The sequence below is a fragment of the Littorina saxatilis genome, linkage group LG17 (assembly GCF_037325665.1).
Source record: "Littorina saxatilis isolate snail1 linkage group LG17, US_GU_Lsax_2.0, whole genome shotgun sequence".
Taxonomy (NCBI): domain Eukaryota; kingdom Metazoa; phylum Mollusca; class Gastropoda; order Littorinimorpha; family Littorinidae; genus Littorina; species Littorina saxatilis.
In genome coordinates, this window is record NC_090261.1 from 31,322,273 (window position 1) to 31,341,221 (window position 18,949).

The 18,949-nt window shown below is 40.8% G+C and overlaps 2 protein-coding genes across 2 annotated transcripts; one reads left to right on the top strand and one right to left on the bottom strand.

Moving 5' to 3' along the window:
- The first annotated feature begins 720 nt into the window (after positions 1-720).
- Positions 721-6,020, top strand: LOC138953734 (splicing regulator SDE2-like). The gene is made up of 6 exons (XM_070325623.1): positions 721-876; positions 1,339-1,568; positions 2,145-2,323; positions 3,281-3,371; positions 3,966-4,389; positions 4,980-6,020. The coding sequence occupies exons 1-6, from the start codon at positions 811-813 to the stop codon at positions 5,202-5,204; spliced, it is 1,215 nt and encodes a 404-aa protein (XP_070181724.1). The 5' UTR covers positions 721-810; the 3' UTR covers positions 5,205-6,020.
- A 9,024-nt stretch (positions 6,021-15,044) lies between these two features.
- LOC138953439 (putative transmembrane protein INAFM2) lies at positions 15,045-18,388 on the bottom strand. Its single transcript, XM_070325248.1, has 2 exons — positions 17,423-18,388; positions 15,045-15,853 (listed from the first exon to the last, which is right to left on the bottom strand). The coding sequence occupies exon 1, from the start codon at positions 17,897-17,899 to the stop codon at positions 17,468-17,470; it is 432 nt and encodes a 143-aa protein (XP_070181349.1). The 5' UTR covers positions 17,900-18,388; the 3' UTR covers positions 15,045-15,853; positions 17,423-17,467.
- Positions 18,389-18,949: the final 561 nt, after the last annotated feature.

Here is an 18,949-nt window from a genome sequence, read left to right on the forward strand (position 1 = left end):
CGAGTTTAAGGAGAGCTAATGCACTACTCTCAAATCCGACGATTTCCTCCATTGACTCAACAGCCGTGATACCACTTTGAACTGAGTAGACGCTACCCAGTGATCCATAACACTTACATAATTTATTTTTATAGTCTATATAGTTCATTGTCCATTCTTACATAATACAAAATTTCAAGCTTGAGTGTTGAACATTTCAGTAGTTATGACGGGTTTTAGGCGAGCTAATGCGCTACTCTCAAATCCGACAAAATCCGGCAGTGACTAAAACTGCGCGCTACCAATTTTAAGTGGACGCTACTGAGATTCATAGCTGTTATATAATTTATCTGTATGTTTCTAGTCATTCCATCGTCAGTTCTTACATTATACAAAATTTCAAACTTCAGTGATAAAATTTACGATAGCTAAGACGCGTTATAGGAGAGCTATCCTAAGGCCGTGGCTCCATGTCCGACAATCGTCGGATTTGAGAGTAGTGCATTAGCTCTCCTTAAACCCGTCATAACTTCCGTATTTTTCATCATTGAAGTTTGAAATTTTGTATTATGTGAGAATGGACGATGAACTAACTAGAAATATAAAAATAAAGTATATAAGTGCTATGGTTCAAGGTAGCGCGTGCTGGCGCGTGCTAGCGCGTGCTGGCGCGTAGTTTAGGCGGACCCAGGGGAAGTAACACTATTATTTAAGCCAAAGTTGTTTCCCTTTGCTTACTACTTCCGGTAGCAAATATTGACGGACAAAAGAGTGACGAAGTTGACACAAACTTGAAAATTTTAAGCTTTTTAACGTGTTTTAGTACACAAAATGTCAGCATTTGAGATCCCCGAGGACTGTGGACTACTGTTTGTCCAGGATGTGGAACAAATACTGGTAAGATTTCATTATAATCGCTTTGATTTCTCATGTAAATTGTGTTTATTCATTGAGTGTGAATCTGTGACTGTGTCACTGAGATTGTGAAAACTTCAGTGATTGCTTTTGATCGTGATAATTTACCATCTAATGGGTTGATATAACATACATGTATCACTATAAATGTACATGCATACATGTGCAAGTGGTGAAATTCAGTGTTTGTGAGATTCGTTGTTCTATTCCACTGTTAAGCACAGCAGGTTTACTTTAAAGTTTAAGTTCAAGCGGTTTACTTTGATGTCCAGCAGTACGCCAGCATAACTCGAGAGTCCGACTTTTTTTACTGGCGTTTTCCTGGTATGTGACAAAGACATGATGAAGCTAGTCAAGGATTCGATTACTGTTTGAGTTATGACAACGCCACCGCTACGTCAGTACGTGTCTGCTGGTTTCTTAATTTTTCACTTGATGTTGCAGGGTATAGATTCTGGTGCCAGCTACATGATCAGCAATGGTCGCCTGGTGCCAAGGTGTGAGCCATTGCAGCATGGCCTTAAGTACTACATTTGCCCCAGAGTGCTTGGTGGGAAGGGAGGTTTTGGGTCCATGCTGCGAGCTATTGGTGCACAGATTGAGAAAACGACCAGCCGCGAAGCCTGTAGGGATCTGAGTGGACGTCGCATCAGGGATGTCAACAATGAGAAAAAGTAAGTTAGAGGGTTGGTGAAAGTGTTGGGTTTTGTTTTTTTCAGAAAGGAATTCAGTGGTGAAAAGAAGATATCACAGGAAATGGGATGAAACAAAGCCATGGCATCTATACGTTTCAAGTGTTCTTGAATTGTATTGGGGAACAGTTCAGTCAGATTGAAATTGAAAGACTGGTGGAACATGTTCATCTACCTCTCTCCCTTTTTTCTCAGTTTTGTTTTATACTATTAGTATTACTGATAAGACTAAGAGGTTCCTTACAAACTGATGTGAGAAGTATGCTATGAAGTATGAGACAAATGGACAAATTGAATCATCTGAGCAGAAATTTTTTTTCTACAGATTCACACTTTGTAGCAACAGAAATAACTTCAAGGTGTGAAGTGAATTTGGTTTTTGTACTCTGTCTCTGTCCTACCATTACCAATGGAAAAGGTTGTCACTGTCAGAAAGGAATTGCACATAGACATGAGCATGTTCAATGTCTTGAAATATATGCATTATATTTTGGCCTGTAGAAATGTTTGCTTAAAACAATCCTTGAATTTAACTCCTTTGATTCCGTGGTTAAACAGGTTGAAGGAATGGGTGTCAAAGCAGGCGGACAGAGAGCAAGAACAGGAGGAGAGGGAGGAACGTCGTCGGGCCAAGAGGGCTAAGTACCTGGTGGAAACTCCCGGCAAAATGGACGACCCGGAGTACAACGCCCAGTACAACCAAATCATGATGAAGAATGAGGCTGCAGTTCATGAAGGTAATATCATTTTCTGTCCGTATAAGACTTTTTTGTTGAGGCTTATAGCGTGTACTACTACTAGTACTAGTGTATTTAAAAGAATAGTGGATCCTGTCTGTTACGACAGCCTAAGGCCGTAAGGGACTGCCCAAAAGTTGTTGTTATAGACAGGTTTTCACTATGAAAAGGTGATATATATATAACTTATAAGGGGAAAAAATCATGTGGATCCTTTGTACAAGTTTGATGTGATCAGGTTTGGCAGGTGGTTGTTATTGATAAGAGGTGGTCGCAAGGGCAGGTTGAACTGTAGTGGAGAAATTGGGTGATGAGGAGTTTTTGGTGACTACCTACATTTTAAATACATTTGTGTGATGTCTTTAGAATTTATGACCTCTATTGTTTAAATTTTGAGACTGCTGTACTTGCCAGACTGGAAAATAATGAGGTGATGTACTTGAGTCATGTAGGCATGGTTGACACTAAGCACAAGCTAAATTGTACATTCAGGCATATTACTTCTTCTTCTTCTTCTGCGTTCGTGGGCTGAAACTCCCACGTACACTCATGTTTTTTGCACGAGTGGAATTTTACGTGTATGACCGTTTTTTACCCCGCCATTTAGGCAGCCATACGCCGTTTTCGGAGGAAGCATGCTGGGTATTTTCGTGTTTCTATAATCCATCGAACTCTGACATGGATTACAGGATCTTTTTCGTGCGCACTTGGTCTTGTGCTTGCGTGTACACACGGGGGTGTTCGGACACCGAGGAGAGTCTGCACACAAAGTTGACTCTGAGAAATAAATCTCTCGCCGAACGTGGGGACGAACTCACGCTGACAGCTGCCAACTGGATACAAATCCAGCGTGCTACCGACTGAGCTACATCCCCGCCCCGGGGCATATTACACTTACAGATGTCGATGATAGTATTAGTCATCAATTATCAAATCTGTCTTTTCTTTCTATTACAGGTCTTGCCAAAATGAAAGAGGGGGGTTCCACTTCAAAGAAAAGGAAAGCAGACAGCAATGGCACACTTGACAAATATGATCGTTGGAACATGTGAGCTGACCTTTAGTTTTATTTCCTGTATGCTAATAGGAGGAAAATGAAAGCAAACCTGTGTCGTCACTCTTAGTGCAAGACCATCTGCACTTGCTTTAATTTAAGATTCATGCTTTATGATTGAATGACCCAGGCCCTACACATAATAGTACATTTCTTTGTGTTTTTAATGTCCAAATATGTTCTGAGGCAGCTTCGTGAATGTTTTTTTCAAGAACAGTTGCAGCTTTAAATGTGTGAAGCGTGTGTTTATCTCCCTTTCATGTCTATAAGAAAATCAGGCTGGAGAAATAATGCTCGCATCCTTATTTTTTCAAATAAAACAAATGTCTGCCCAACAACAAGTTATTGGGTCCCAAGAGAGAGAAACATGACAATCTGTGTGTACAGGAGAGGCCAGCAACATTGCTAAAAAAAAAATAAAAAAATAAAATTAATTTTCTGTATAGCTCGTTTTCAGAGGGTTTTCTTCATCTGTTTTCTAATCTGTATTAATTTAAATTGTTTAGTTTTAAATTCTGTTTGCAAATAGAAGGGGGTATGAGACATTTTTCTCTTTATTATCATTATAATTCCTTTTTTTAATGGCAGTGTGGGCGGCGTCAACATAGATGACCTTGACAGCGACTCTGGCTCAGAACACAGCGACAGTAATGAGGCCCGACCCGGCTCCAGCTCATCCAAACCTTCACACACAGTCACATCGTCATCTTCACAGTCCTCAGAGGGTGCTGCTTCAACCTCACCCACAGGAAAACACAGTAGTCCTGCTTCTTCTGCCACAGTCACGTCTTCAGCAGAATCTGCTGGAAAGGATGGAGGTTCTTCTCCTTCCAAGGTTGCAAAGCTGGAAGGTGATTCCTCAGTGTCCATGGGAGAAGGTGCTTCTAGCAGTTCCCCTGGGGCACAGGCAGAGGTGTCTTCTGTGAAGGGAGAAGGAGTAGGGGCATCTGCAAAAGGGAGCGAGTCGCAGAATGCTGTGTCCAATGGAGTTGTCCCTTCTTCTGGTGCTGAGGTTGGTTAATCTATTTGCTGAATGGAAATTGGAATGGAAGTCTTTATGTTTTTGTGCTGAAGTATTTAGTAAAGAGAAGGGTTAAGTTTTCGATTCCTTCAAATTTGAGTCTAGTTGAACGTACAGGCAACGTATCAGTCTACTGTACAGTGTGGATGAAATGAGCAGTGCATCTGTGTTTCAACTTTCACTCATAATTTTTATTCTCAATCTGTTTCGTCTCCTAATGTTGCTGCATAATGCCTGATTTACACAACTCTTTCGGAAAGAAGCATTAGCTGCCCTCTGTGTTGATGCATATTCTCAAATGAAACATGGTTTGTCTACTGTCTTGCTCTTCTCTTTACCAGAGTTACATGTATTTGCCAAAGCCCTTTCAAAGTAAGACACTGTTTTGTGTGTGTGTGGTTAACCCAGGCGCATGTGTGAACCCTTTCACAGTGCTCTTAGCTAGTTTTCTGGCACCTCATTTAACAAGTGTTTAGTTCCTAACTTTCATACATTTTATGCCATGTGCCTGTTTAGCAAAGTTATTTCCCTTTAGGTATGCACTGCAGATAGCAATTCTAACCTGTTTTCTCTCATTGCAGTGCACAGACCCAATCGACCTGGATGACTACACTAGCGCAGAAGAACTTCACTCTCTGGGCCTGGAACGCCTGAAGGCAGACCTCATGAGACGGGGCCTCAAATGCGGAGGAAACCTGCAGGAACGAGCTCTGAGACTGTTCTCTGTGAAAGGCTTAGCACCTGACAAGATTCCAGCCAAACTTCTGGCTAAAGGCAAGGGGCAGGGAAAGAGTAGTCAGAAGTGAAAATGAGAGGGGAGTAGCGGGCAGGTATTCAGGAACAAGCACAGCGACTGTTCTTTGTGAAAAGACTGACACCTGAAGAGACTCCCAGCCGTACTACTGGCTGAGGCAGTAAGAGACAGGGAAAGTGTGGTCAGAAATTCAAATGGGTTTTGTAAAAGTAGAGGCTTAAGCTTCCTGGACATCATGTTGTAACAGTACAAAGTTTAATTTGTCTTAACGAAAGCTGTCAAAATGTCAAAATCTTCAGCATCAGAGGACAGTCTTTTCAAAATTCTTGTCTGGTACAGAGGGAAAATATTCCTTGTCTTGCAGAGAGAATTTGAGAAGGAAAAAGAGAAATAACTCTTTCTTTGGACAAAGATATGGAGAAAAAAAAGCCTGTCTTAACTTTGATAAGTGAATAATTCTTTGTGTGTGTAAAATTGCGAACTGTGTTGATGGCCAGAAAGAAAAAGCTTTCGCTCACCTTACACTTAAAGATTCATGTTTGTTGTTGAGTCACTTCGACGGTGTTCAGTAGTGGTTCTGTCCTGAGCCAACGGACGCAGCCCACTACATACTATGCCCCCTACTAACGACATTGACTAAAAAAAAAGAAGCTTGTCTTACCTTTGATGAATGAATAATTCTTTGTGTGTGTAAAATTGCGAACTGTGTTGATGGCCAGAAAGAAAATGCGTTCGCTCACCTTACAGATTTATGTTTGTTGTTTTGTGTCAAAGTGTATCAGTTGTACATTTCTGAGGCATTTCAGTTAACATAAATATTTTGTGTGGGACGTGGAGATACAAATGGAAATAAAAGTGATTGTCTCACGTTTGTGTGTTTATCTTTCATTCTTTGTGTTTGGTTGGTACATGGTTAGTTAGTTGTGCTTTATTATCAAAAGTTAACTAACAGGTGGCAATTGCATCTGTCGTATTGTATCCCAATACTTCCTGTCGTTGCCAGTATATGTTGTGACCATATCAAAACAAACACACACACACACACTCTGACTCAGTTGTTTAAGAACAGCAACCTATCAACTTTGTAACAAGACGTGCAGGAGTTATGCATGATGTGTGCAGTGAAAACTTCCTTTGTGTTCATCTGCATGTACAAATATGCAGTACACAAGACACAGACAGAAAGTCTTTATTTTAAATCATGTGTTTATTCCGTAATGCAATCTATATGAACACAAACATATAAACAACAAACTCATTCTGCCACAAAATATGATACAAAGTGGTTACAAGGGGACAGGTACAATATATCTCATGTCATATTACTGCTGCATATTACACACTCATCCCTCTTTCAACCCTCCTCTCAACAATAGTCTGTACCAATAAATCCGGGTGCAAGTTTTCTGCAACTGTGGGTAATGTTAAACGTTTTTAATAATTTTTGTTTTAAATGTACAAGTAGAATATTTCAACTCAAGAATTGACTATTATTTCCAAGTAGATAACAACAACAAAACCATAAAACCAAAATTGTTTGTTTCTAGTTCGTATAACTAAAAGTGATTATATGTGAAAGGGGTAAACGTTTGATGAACAGACATTTTAACCAAAGAATAAGTACATCAAAGAATACATGAAAAATTAAAATAAGATTCAATGTTGTCACTTAAAAAAAAAAAACTAAAAAAAACACTGATTATTAGTACAGCAATATTATTTACACATTGTAAGTTCTTGGTCCAGCCAAATTGTACAAGCACTAATGCCGTCATTTGTGCGCGCCAACAATACACTTACAACATCAAAATTACATATAATTTGAACCAAAAACGGCCACATGATTATATTGAAGCCTCACTCATGCCATCTGATCTAAAAGAATTGTAGTTGATCATGACAAACTATGATGGTCACCCATACTTTGTACAAACCAAGGATAGGAAATAGGACAGTCAAAGTCCTAGAAAACATATGTAAAAGTGTTCAGTAAAGTTGGCTGATCTTGAAGTAAGAAATCAATTCCACTTCCCGGCTTACACAACCCCACACCCGAAGATGAATAAGCCAAGAGTACAACTTAAATTGAAAAGCAGACATTCGAGCTGCTTTGCATTCAGAGCCAATTAAAAGCCGTTTAGCATTCCAACCCAATTCAAAGAAAGTGGCCACAAGGTTTGTTTTTCAAACGCCTGTGCTTCATACATCCTGGTCAAGCATTAATCTCCAGTTTTAAATGAAACTCACAAACTTTTCCATTGCAGCCTCCGGCCGCAACAGAGAGTGTTACATTCAGATTAATACTCCACAATAATATAAACGTCATCACCCCTCCGTATTCCCTTGGCATTTTAATGTTGCTCTTTCAGAAAACGATTTCATCATGTGCACCCGGCAAAAACATGAAACTTTAAATTCTGGACAACAGACGCGAAAGTCAGCGCTCGCGCACGCACGTAAGCATGAACACACGCACAGACACCGCGGCATACACACACAGCCAGCAGTGAAGAAGAAAAAAAGATTGCGGCTTCACATATATAATTTCACATGGAACACAGCTGTGCAAATACTGATTAGTTTGCACACGAAGACGTTTCACGCGATTATTAAAATCTGAAATGATCAACACCCAACAAAGAAAGGTAGGCTATAACTGAGAGGCACACAATCACGATCAGGAAGATCCAGGAGATTTGCATGACAAGAAATACCTTTTAACAGATGTTCTAGGAGAGATAAGAATGTGATAAATCATTGCAAGTTTCTTTTATTGCAGAAAAAGAAAATTATAATCTCTCTCAGATAAGATTCAAGTTTGGTTTATGTAACGAAAGCTGACGATATGACCTCGCAGTAATGACAACAAGTCGCGTAAGGCGAAAATACAATATTTAGTCAAGTAGCTGTCGAACTCACAGAATGAAACTGAACGCAACGCAACGCAGCAAGACCGTATACTCGTAGCATCGTCACTCCACCGCCCGTGGCAAAGGCAGTGCACGTGGAATTGACAAGAAGAGCGGGGTATTCGTTGCGCTGAGAAGGATAGCACGCTTTTCTGTACCTCTCTTCGTTTTAACTTTCTGAGCGTGTTTTTAATCCAAACATATCATATCTATATATTTTTGGAATCAGGAACCGACAAGGAATAAGATGAAAGTGTTTTTAAATTGATTTCGAAAGAAAAAATTTGATAATAATTTTTATATATTTAATTTTTAGAGCTTGTTTTTAATCCGAATATAACATATTGATATGTTTTTGGAATCAGCAAATGATGGCGAATAAGATAAACGTAAATTTGGATCGTTTTATAAATTTTTATTTTTTTTTACAATTTTCAGATTTTTAATGACCAAAGTCATTAATTAATTTTTAAGCCACCAAGCTGAAATGCAATACCGAAGTCCGGGCTTCGTCGAAGATTACTTGACCAAAATTTCAACCAATTTGGTTGAAAAATGAGGGCGTGACAGTGCCGCCTCAACTTTCACGAAAAGCCGGATATGACGTCATCAAAGACATTTATCAAAAAAATGAAAAAAACGTTCGGGGATTTCATACCCAGGAACTCTCATGTCAAATTTCATAAAGATCGGTCCAGTAGTTTAGTCTGAATCGCTCTACACACACACACACACGCACACACACACACACATACACCACGACCCTCGTTTCGATTCCCCCTCGATGTTAAAATATTTAGTCAAAACTTGACTAAATATAAAAACACCTTTAACCGTACGTTGAACCCTGCACTTCCCGGCTCAGCAAGCTGACATTATTTCTGATATTATAAAACAATTAGTTATGAAATATTCGTCACTCTCTCTCTCTCTCTCTCTCTCTCTCTCTCTCTCTCTCTCTCTCTCTCTCTCTCTCTCTCTCTCTCTCTCTCTCTCTCTCTCTCTCTCTCTCTCTCTCTCTCTCTCTCTCTCTCTCTCTCTCTCTCTCTCTCTCTCATATCTGTAGCAAAATTAAATGGCATGGTTGATGACAAGCAAACAAACAAAACAAATACATACTCTACGTCGGTAATTTCATTTTCGAAGGGTGTTGGCCCGGGGTGAGTCTTTTCAGTTTCTCCCATATCCCCATTGCAAAATTAAATGTCAGTATAGTGTAAATTGAACTTCTGTGCAGTTAGATTGAACCTTGTTGTGCAGTTAGATTTATTTGAAACATGGGCACAACCAGTGTTATTGTATGGATGTGAGATCTGGTCACATGAAAAAAATGGATTTGTTCAGTAAAATGTTGTTTTTTTTTTCAGTTACGCTTTTTGAGTCACTTGAGAAAAAGTGACTCTATGTAATCGGTCAGTGTTAGTCTGTCCGGCCGGCCGGCCGTCCGGCGGCCGGCCGTCCGTAGACACCACCTTAACGTTGGACTTTTCTCGGAAACTATCAAAGCGATCGGGCTCATATTTTGTTTAGTCGTGACCTCCAATGACCTCTACACTTTAACGATGGTTTCGTTGACCTTTGACCTTTTTCAAGGTCACAGGTCAGCGTCAAAGGAAAAAATTAGACATTTTATATCTTTTCTCGGAAACTATCAAAGCGATCGGGCTCATATTTTGTTTAGTCGTGACCTCCAATGACCTCTACACTTTAACGATGGTTTCGTTGACCTTTGACCTTTTTCAAGGTCACAGGTCAGCGTCAAAGGAAAGATTAGACATTTTATATCTTTGACAAAGTTCATCGGATGTGATTGAAACTTTGTAGGATTATTCTTTACATCAAAGTATTTACATCTGTAGCCTTTTACGAACGTTATCAGAAAAACAAGGGAGATAACTAGCCTTTTCTGTTCGGCAACACACAACTTAACGTTGGGCTTTTCTCGGAAACTATAAAAGTGACCGGGCTCAAATTTTATGTGAACGTGACTCATTGTGTTGTGAATAGCAATTTCTTCCTGTCCATCTGATGCCTCATATAATATTCAGAACTGCGAAAGTGACTCGATCGAGCGTTTGCTCTTCTTGTTGAAAATGGGTCTTGAACGCCTTCGTGCATGTTTTTTCCCTCTAATATAACATAGCATAATCAACAGCCTGGCTGCTTTCTGTGCACATTAGAAATGTATTTCATGAATTAATTTTTCATACCGAATAAAACCAGGACTGAATTTGCACTATAGTAAGCTTTTCAAAACGACAACAATCAGTAAAATCATGTATACACCACTGTCTTCACTGGGAAACAACTGCTGTACCGGCTGCGACTGATGCGCATGAATTAAACATCGATTTGTAATTACTCTCTTTCGAGCAATTGATATTGATTGGCTTCGCTGCGCATTTCTTCACACAACCCTTGGTGTTATAACTAACGCCGGGCCGGTTTCCACACAGTTGCATGGCATCACTCACTACTTGTCAGATGTATCAGTTGTACCTTAATGTGTGTTCTGCCGTTGTTGTTTTTTAGAACTTTAATCTTTTTAAATGGACTTACTTTATGATATCTAAGAAACTAAACGTCCATGAAACTTAAAATTTACTGACAAAAATGCGCGCTGATGCGCTCGTGATAATATGACATTAAAATCTCATTGTCAAAAATGGACTTACTGTGTTTTGCCAGAGGTGGGCAGTTATCTACCATAGTATATGATACTACAGTCGAACCTGTCCTTGCGACCACCTCTCGAAAGCGACCACCTGCATGCCCACAATTAACTGACGTGGCAAGATACCATGCCGTGTCTCTATGTACATGTAGTATATCGTCACTCACGGCAGGGACCTATATTAGTCTAATATAGGTCTATGCTCACGGTTATACTGCAGCTGCCGAGTCAACACAAATAAATAAAGAAATAAACAAATAGATTCAACAAATAGATAAATAAGTAGATACATAAATAAGTCAGTAAATAAATAAAGAAAGAAATATATAAATGGAAAGAAAACAAAAATAATAAAACACGACAAAACATGTTGACACATCAACCCCTTCCCATGGGAATTAGACACATATGATCGAGAGTCTGCTAAACAAAACCCCATAAAAACAAAAATGAGGGGGAACACAGACCTACAGCAATCAGCTGAGTGGTTGTGCTTATGCTGTGTCGCTAACATTCAACAATCGCCATAAAGGCAGCTGCCATACAATTAGTTTTAATTATCTGCGCTACACAAAGCGGACAGTTGCAGGCACGTGAGCAGGGATTCGTTTTGTATTTCAAGTTTTATATACTTTAGATTTTGTTTGGGTAACACGTTTGCCTGGCTTTTCGCCATTTATTATTTGCGCATCTGTTTGTATTCACGTTCGTTTGTCAGATTGTTTGCTTGCTTTTTGATTAGTTACATCAGACTGAAGATTCGACGTTTGACTCCGAACTTATATATATATATATTTCCATCCTCGTAAGAGAGAGAGAGAGAGAGAGAGAGAGAGAGAGAGAGAGAGAGAGAGAGAGAGAGAGAGAGAGAGAGAGAGAGAGAGAGAGAGAGAGCGAGGGAGAGAGGGAGAGAGACTGAAAGAGAGAGAGAGAAAGAGAGAGAGAGACTGAGAGAGAGAGAGAGGGGGAGAGAGAGCCAGAGAGAGAGAGAGAGAGAGACAGAGAGAGAGAGCCAGAGAGAGAGAGCCAGAGAGAGAGAGAGAGACAGAGAGACAGAGACAGAGAGAGCCAGAGAGAAAGAGAGAGAGAGCCAGAGAGAGAGAGAGAGAGAGACAGAGAGAGAGAGCCAGAGAGAGAGAGCCAGAGAGAGAGAGAGAGACAGAGAGACAGAGACAGAGTGACTCGATATAGACAGAGACACTGAGGGACACAAACAGACGGACAAGCAAACAAACAAAACACTTGAATTTCTCCCCGACGTCAGTATAAAAATCAACAGCCTGTCTGGCTTTCTTCTGTGCAGAATGGGAAATGTTTGCTGATAGAATTTCGTAATTCACACTAGTCTAATCTCAGTCTGCAAAATCAATTCAGAACAAAACCCCATTCTGCAGAAAAAGCAGCTATACGCTGATGATTTTTGACATGTGTCAACTGATCCAAAGTAAAAGGGTGCTCTTATTCCACTGTATGAGCTTTGAGATGGAGACCTGAGGTGGTTTACATGATGGTTTACACTAGTGTAAACTGAGTGTTCCTTTTACAAACCATGATTTCAGCGCGGATAACACAAAAATCGATCAACACGGAGAGCTGCTAATGCCGCTACGCCGAGAGAGAAACCAACGTTGGAATTTTCACGACTGTCAGTTTAGAATGTTCCGGACGGTTAGTGAGATTCGTGCCAAGTTATGCACAGGCACCCGTGAGAGAAAATGCCAAATGGGTATCCACCGTACATTATACGTGTACAGAACATACGTGAAATCTATTGTTCAGAGAAAATAACGGAGCCTGCATTACAGTGCTCTTTACACTCTGAATCAAAAATGTCTTTGACGCACAAGTCAGTGTGATATGATGCGTTAAAGGCACAATCTTTCCCTCGAGAACAGTTCTGCTCACTGTCTCAGATCTTGCAAGGCTTTAACATGGGATCAGAACATCCCTCCACTTGAACTCTTACCAAAAATCAACACCCTGACGGCTTCCTGTGCATAGTTGAATTTGTGTTGTCGTAATAAATTAATTTCCTAAACTAATAAAAGCCACTGAGAGAGGTGGATAGCTAAATGATTTGCACGGGAAGGTGACTGTGTCTAATTTTGAATTTTACAAAATATGCATGTGTGATATTTTCGACAAGTTGTACTGGGGTGCTGCTTCGCCCATACACACAATCCAATGTTCAAAGCTGATTTGACGGGTTGAGTTCAAAATTTGATATTCTTCTTCCAACCCAAAAGCCAGACTGACTTCCTTCGTAACATTCTCTTTTACACAGAAGGACTGAGTCTGCTAGTGGAAAATATCCCTTCACATTAATTAAACAAATCTGCCTCTAGGAAAGAACAGAAATGTCAATGTGCAGAAATGTTAGTTCCTCAAAACCAACATGGTGGCATTTTGTTAATCAAAAAACAAGAAAGGTAGGTTGTTGGAACGTTTGTTATTGACAAAACAATACATTCACAGATATTTCGATCCAACGGTCTTCTAAGTGAACAGACAAACAAATATTCACACAAAACTTATCTTGATAGTTCTATCAGTTTACGTCCACTCGTCAGGAAGCCGAGCGAATGAATCATTTTGTTAGTTCATGGTATTTTATAATAACATTCCCACGAGCATAAACGCACCACCCAAAGCCTTTCAATATTCAATGCGGGTTGTTACCACTGACTTCACTTCATCAACGCATTTCTGCAGCAGCTATACTTGTATATCCGTGGCAGACTGTATATAAACGCTCATTAGCCTATGGTATGGCAACATTCCACTTGACTCGGAACGGTTCTCATACCGCTTAGGAAATTAAGTCATTCAATCAGGATGCAAGCGCTTGGCATTGTGAATATTTACTTCTGAGCTGAATAATGTATGGCTGTCCTATTCATTGCGATTGAAAAAAAGCTGCACATTGTTTTATTTGCCATTTGAGGCAGAGGCTTGTACAATCGCGAAAATCACTTAATCTTTAATAGAACGCTGTTGAGTTGACAAACAAAATTATCCGGGATCATGTAACATTGATACTGGTTCCAGTTAAAAGCTAAGAATATGTTGCTGAGATTTTTGTGCTCGAATTTTTGGTCATTAACACAAGTATCAAATGGTCCACGAGGCTGTACAGCTATACACAAGTTCAGGACTAAAAAAACACCCAACCCCATACATTTGAAAACACTACTGTTGTGCAAAAAGTAAACCATTTTCAGCTTCTTCTGTTTTTAATCTCGTTGATAAGGCTGTGCACATTTTGATGAGAAACAAGTACGCATCTATTGGTTTCTTCCGTGTTGCCGAAATTGACCGAATCATTCAAAAGTAGACAGACAGAAAGAGTAGAGAGAGAGAGACACAGGAAACTTGAAAGAAACACAGATTGGCAAACAAACAGGCATGCAGACAGGCCGACGGACGGATAGTTGAACAGACATACAGTACAAACTAAGAGAGAGAGAGAGAGAGAGAGAGAGAGAGAGAGAGAGAGAGAGAGAGAGAGAGAGAGAGAGAGAGAGAGAGAGACATAGAAACAGAGAGCGAAAGCGGAGAGACATGCAAAGAGAGAGAGAGAGAGAGAGAGAGAGAGAGAGAGAGAGAGAGAGAGAGAGAGAGAGAGAGAGAGAGAGAGAGAGACAGACAGACAGACAGACAGACAGACAGACAAAGACAGACAGACAGACAGAGACAGATAACCACAAACAGAGACAAAGGCAGAGAGCACCTTGTTTGATTGTAGAACAACGTCACTCAAGATGATTGATGGTTTGAATATTTTACACGAATATCAAATATATTGTCCACATTCTATGCAAATACTTCACAACACATTTGCTGACTGTACATTGGTATGAATAAAAACAACTATGTCAATGTTTTTGCTCTGAAAAAAAATATCCAAATCATGTCAACAAATGTACAAACACGGGAAATGGAATTCACATACGTTCTCGACGGTACTAAGGCATAATGCGTACGTCTCACGATCTATCACTCATTAACAGTTTCACAATTGCACAATTGCACGTTCGTGTTGCAAACTGAGAATGCCTTTGATGTCGTTTACACGATGAAGTAGGAACACATACACTGTTTACCACCCCCACCCCAGTAAAACACACTTTCACCTAATCTGTTTATTTTTCTCAATACGGAAAATTTCGGATTGGAGTGTCCATTTTTGTACGTCGTGTAGAACTAAAGAACAGTGTTTAGCTATTATTAAATGGCAACTGTAAGTTTGTCCCCCCCACCCCCCCCCCCCCCCCCACCCCCCAAATAAATAAAAAGTATTTATCAATCAACTATTCTTTAATTATTTTTTTTATTTTTTTTATGTGTGTTTCAAATTAAATTTAATGTTATTTGTTTACGTTGTGTAAAATTAAAGAACAGTGTTCAGCTATTCTTAAATGGCAACTGCCAGTTTCTCCCCCCCCCCTTTCCCTCTTCCCGTTCAACTTCAATTCATAAATTAAGTAAGTTAAAGCCTACCCAAAACGTCAAGAAACTGAACAACATTTCTCTCACATACAAATTTCATGCAGCAGATTTTCACCTGGTGACTTCTTTCCAGTTACGAGTATTTATGTAAAGCACCTTTCTGTTCTTCCAAAACATCAAACTCATAAAATAGCAATCACTCTTTTGGTTTTAACATGCTTTTGCTCCTCATCCCATCAGACCCTTTTCCATCAATAATAATAGATTACATTCACTCACAGTCACACGCAAGGTTTTATATATATGTGACAATTAAAAGAGGAAACAAGTACAACATTCCGTCTGAGATCGACGAAACTTTTAAATGCATCCCATAATATGAAAAGTTCACAGCCAGACGATGAGTCTGTATTTGAGGTCACACCACATGCACACAGCGCCACACTGACCAGCGGTCAAACACGGATCTGGTCACGGATGGACATCGAGGAAGAGTTGAAAGTATATATATAAATGAATGAATGTACGAATAATGGAAGGAGTAGTAGTAACAATGCATGAAATTCACAGTCTTTTTTCTTGCTCCCAGAATTTGCAGAGTGTCACTCTTGGTTTAGAGAGCACAAACTTTAACGTCGCATCACAGTCTTTCCTGGCTCACGATTCGTTCTGAAATAAAATGAGAAAAAGAGATTAAAATGTAGTTGTGCTAAAATATTTACATCATAATATTATGTTGTACAGACTCTGATTTGCTATGATGGAACGGGTGGTGGAGGGGGAGGGGTGCAGAAAAAAAAGAGAAAGAGAGACACAGAGAGAGAGACGGATGGACCTACACACACACAAGCACACGCACATACACGCACGCACGCACGCACAAACACACACACACACAAACACACGCACGCACACACACACACACACACACACACACACACACACACACACACACACACACACACACACACACACACACACACACACACACGTAGGGGTACACGCGATTTTAGACCAATTAACGCAAGTAAAGAGGGACAAGAGAACGTGTTATTAAATTGTTTTATAAGGAAGGAAGGGAAAACGAAGGTTTTATTAACCAACATCATTGAACCCTACTCAAATGTGATTTGTACATTTTAGTATGTACTGACTACCATCCATAGTGGATACAAACTGCCAGACTAGTTCATCGTTTGCAACTGCCTAAAAAAAAAAAACAGTTAAAGAAATACAAATGATGAAATGTTGCTTTGTGGGTAAAAAACATTATGACCCCTGGAAAATGTGTATCTCTTTGACTTTTTTCCCTAGAGCTGATCCGTTCGAACAAATCATTGATCAGCATGTCAAGAACATTTCTGCAAAAGTTAGATCATTCTGATAAATAGTGTTAAAATGATCTTGTCATCCGTGAACTAACATGTTTTGATTCAACGCTTTGCTTATTTTTCATTTAATAATTTTTACTATGTCAATCTAAAAGCACATTTTGTTTTTTATCATATACTATTACTCTACATGTATACATTGAAGCAAAAGCACACCAAATTTTAACACAAACAGTTCTATTTAATGAATGCTGTGGTCAAATGACTTGAAGAGAAAAACGGTGTATTTGAAGGTACCCGTCCTGCCCTTAAAACAATGCTCACTACAATCGAGTCACCTACATGTATCTTCAAAGAAAAATATTTGACTGACTGGGCGAGTAAAGTTTTATCACTGTCGCTATCCGACTTACTTTGTTTTCTGCAATTCAGTTAAATCAGTTTACACTAGATTTTTTTTAATCAAACATTAATCACCCTTTAGTAGATTTGAGTCATATTGGTTTTAACTATTTGTGATTGATCCTCACTTTGTCAGTTTCTGCTTTAATAACCAAGCACGACTCTTCAGTACTGATCGTATTATCTGCTTTCAAAACCAAGAAGATTACCTCGCCGACATCTTGCATGCGAGATTCATCCGACCGGACGACTTTCAGATAAGTTCATACTCATAGGTTTAAACAAAATTGTATTTAGAATTCTTCGCATGAAACAATTCAAAACATACAACTAGGATAAGTTCATTATTTGTACCATAAGCGTTTGTCTGTCTGTCTGTCTGTCTGTCTGTCTACTTTAAAGACAACTGAATCAACGTACTGTAAATGTAACGTTTTGGCAGTTTTATCGCCATTACTGCTGATCATAATTATTCTTCACTAATTAACAGGCCGCTAGTACCCACCTGCACGTGCCACACGCCATCCTCGTTACACTGTCATCATGACATCTAGGTCCCAGCGTTGAGCTGAGGGGTGGTAGCCGCGGAGCTGTCGTTGCCTGCTGTGGTGCCCGCACCTGTACCCTCTCCTCCGGGACTGACGGTCGTGGTAGCGGGATTATTGAGCTCAGGTTCCCAGATGAGGCTGTAGTAAGTCGCCAGAACTATGGCTGCCAGAGAGACAGCCAGGACGTAGGCCAGCACCGTAGCCAGGCGAACCCACTTCTTGTTGGTTTTGGCCGCCATTTTGGTCTTGTTTTTCTCGCTGGAGAAAGCCGTAGAACCTTTGGCGTTGCCTGTAGCGTTGGTAGCGTTGGCTCGGAAAGCCGGACTGGCACTGTCGTCTTTATCCATCGTTCTTGATCTTCCTACCCCTCCCCCTGATGCTGCTGCTGATGCTCGGTGGTGGTGGGTGCTGGGACTACTGCTAGTACCCGGCATGTAATAAAGTCACAAGTCTTCCACACACAAGCACTGACTCCACTACCCCCTCAGTCTCACAGAGCCCAAACGATTGTATAGATTCCGCACAAATCGAAACAGGTTTTCTTGTCTCGTTAGGCCGACCTTTTCCTGTACCGTCGCGTCCGTAATGATTTTCGCTCTTGAGAATAATGATGAGGGATGCTTTCGCTCGTTCTCTAGCCAGGTCGGTACTGCACCGCAGCACAGTGAAAACTAGGGTGTGGTAACAAATATAGCTGTACACTTTACTGCTATAGCTGTTGTTCTGACTGACTCGAATACGTCGATGAGGAAGCAGCTAAAGGAAAACTGGCAGCCTCGCTGACGCAGCTGACCGAACGGAGCAGAAGCAGAACCGCGAAGTTGTGTGCTGTGTGTATGCTGCGCTGTTTAGTGCTGTACGGCAGGCTTGCGGCACGGCAGCAGCGATAATACAGCGCTGCGGCAGCGGCTGGCTATGGCGGTGGTAGAGAGACTGTGTGAGAGAGAAGAAGAGAGGTCGTTGTGTTGTGCTGTGCTGTGCTTTGGTGTGTAGGGCGGCGGCTGGGTTGCGGTTGCTGCTGCTGCCGCAGTTCGTCAGTGTTTATTGATTGCGTGGTATCGACTAGCTAATGAGTCCCACTGGGAGAAAAACAGCCTGTGGATGGATAGGGTGTGTGTCGGGTCGGGTGGGGTTTAGGAGGCTGGGACGGGTTGTGTGTGTCAGTGTGATTGTCTGTCTGTCTAAGTCTATGCCGCAGCGGCCGTGTAGTGCGGAGACTGGGGAGAGAGAGAGAGAGAGAGAGAGAGAGAGAGAGAGAGAGAGAGAGAGAGAGACACGCACGCACACACACGAACACACACGGCAAACACGAACACACACACACACACTGACGCGCGCGCGCGCACGCACGCACGCGCACACACACCCACACGCACCGTGACACACGTACACACGCGCACACTGTGTCACGCACACTGTGTCACGCACACCGTCACACACACAGACACACACACACACACACGGCACACATACACACACACACA

Bases quoted from the DNA above. Each gene is read 5' to 3' on its own strand.
- LOC138953734 (XM_070325623.1), top strand. From the start codon at position 811: ATGTCAGCATTTGAGATCCCCGAGGACTGTGGACTACTGTTTGTCCAG. The intron at 1,569-2,144 runs GTAAGTTAGAGG...GTGGTTAAACAG, and splicing joins GATGTCAACAATGAGAAAAA to GTTGAAGGAATGGGTGTCAA. The intron at 2,324-3,280 runs GTAATATCATTT...TTTCTATTACAG, and splicing joins TGAGGCTGCAGTTCATGAAG to GTCTTGCCAAAATGAAAGAG.
- LOC138953439 (XM_070325248.1), bottom strand. From the start codon at position 17,899: ATGCCGGGTACTAGCAGTAGTCCCAGCACCCACCACCACCGAGCATCA.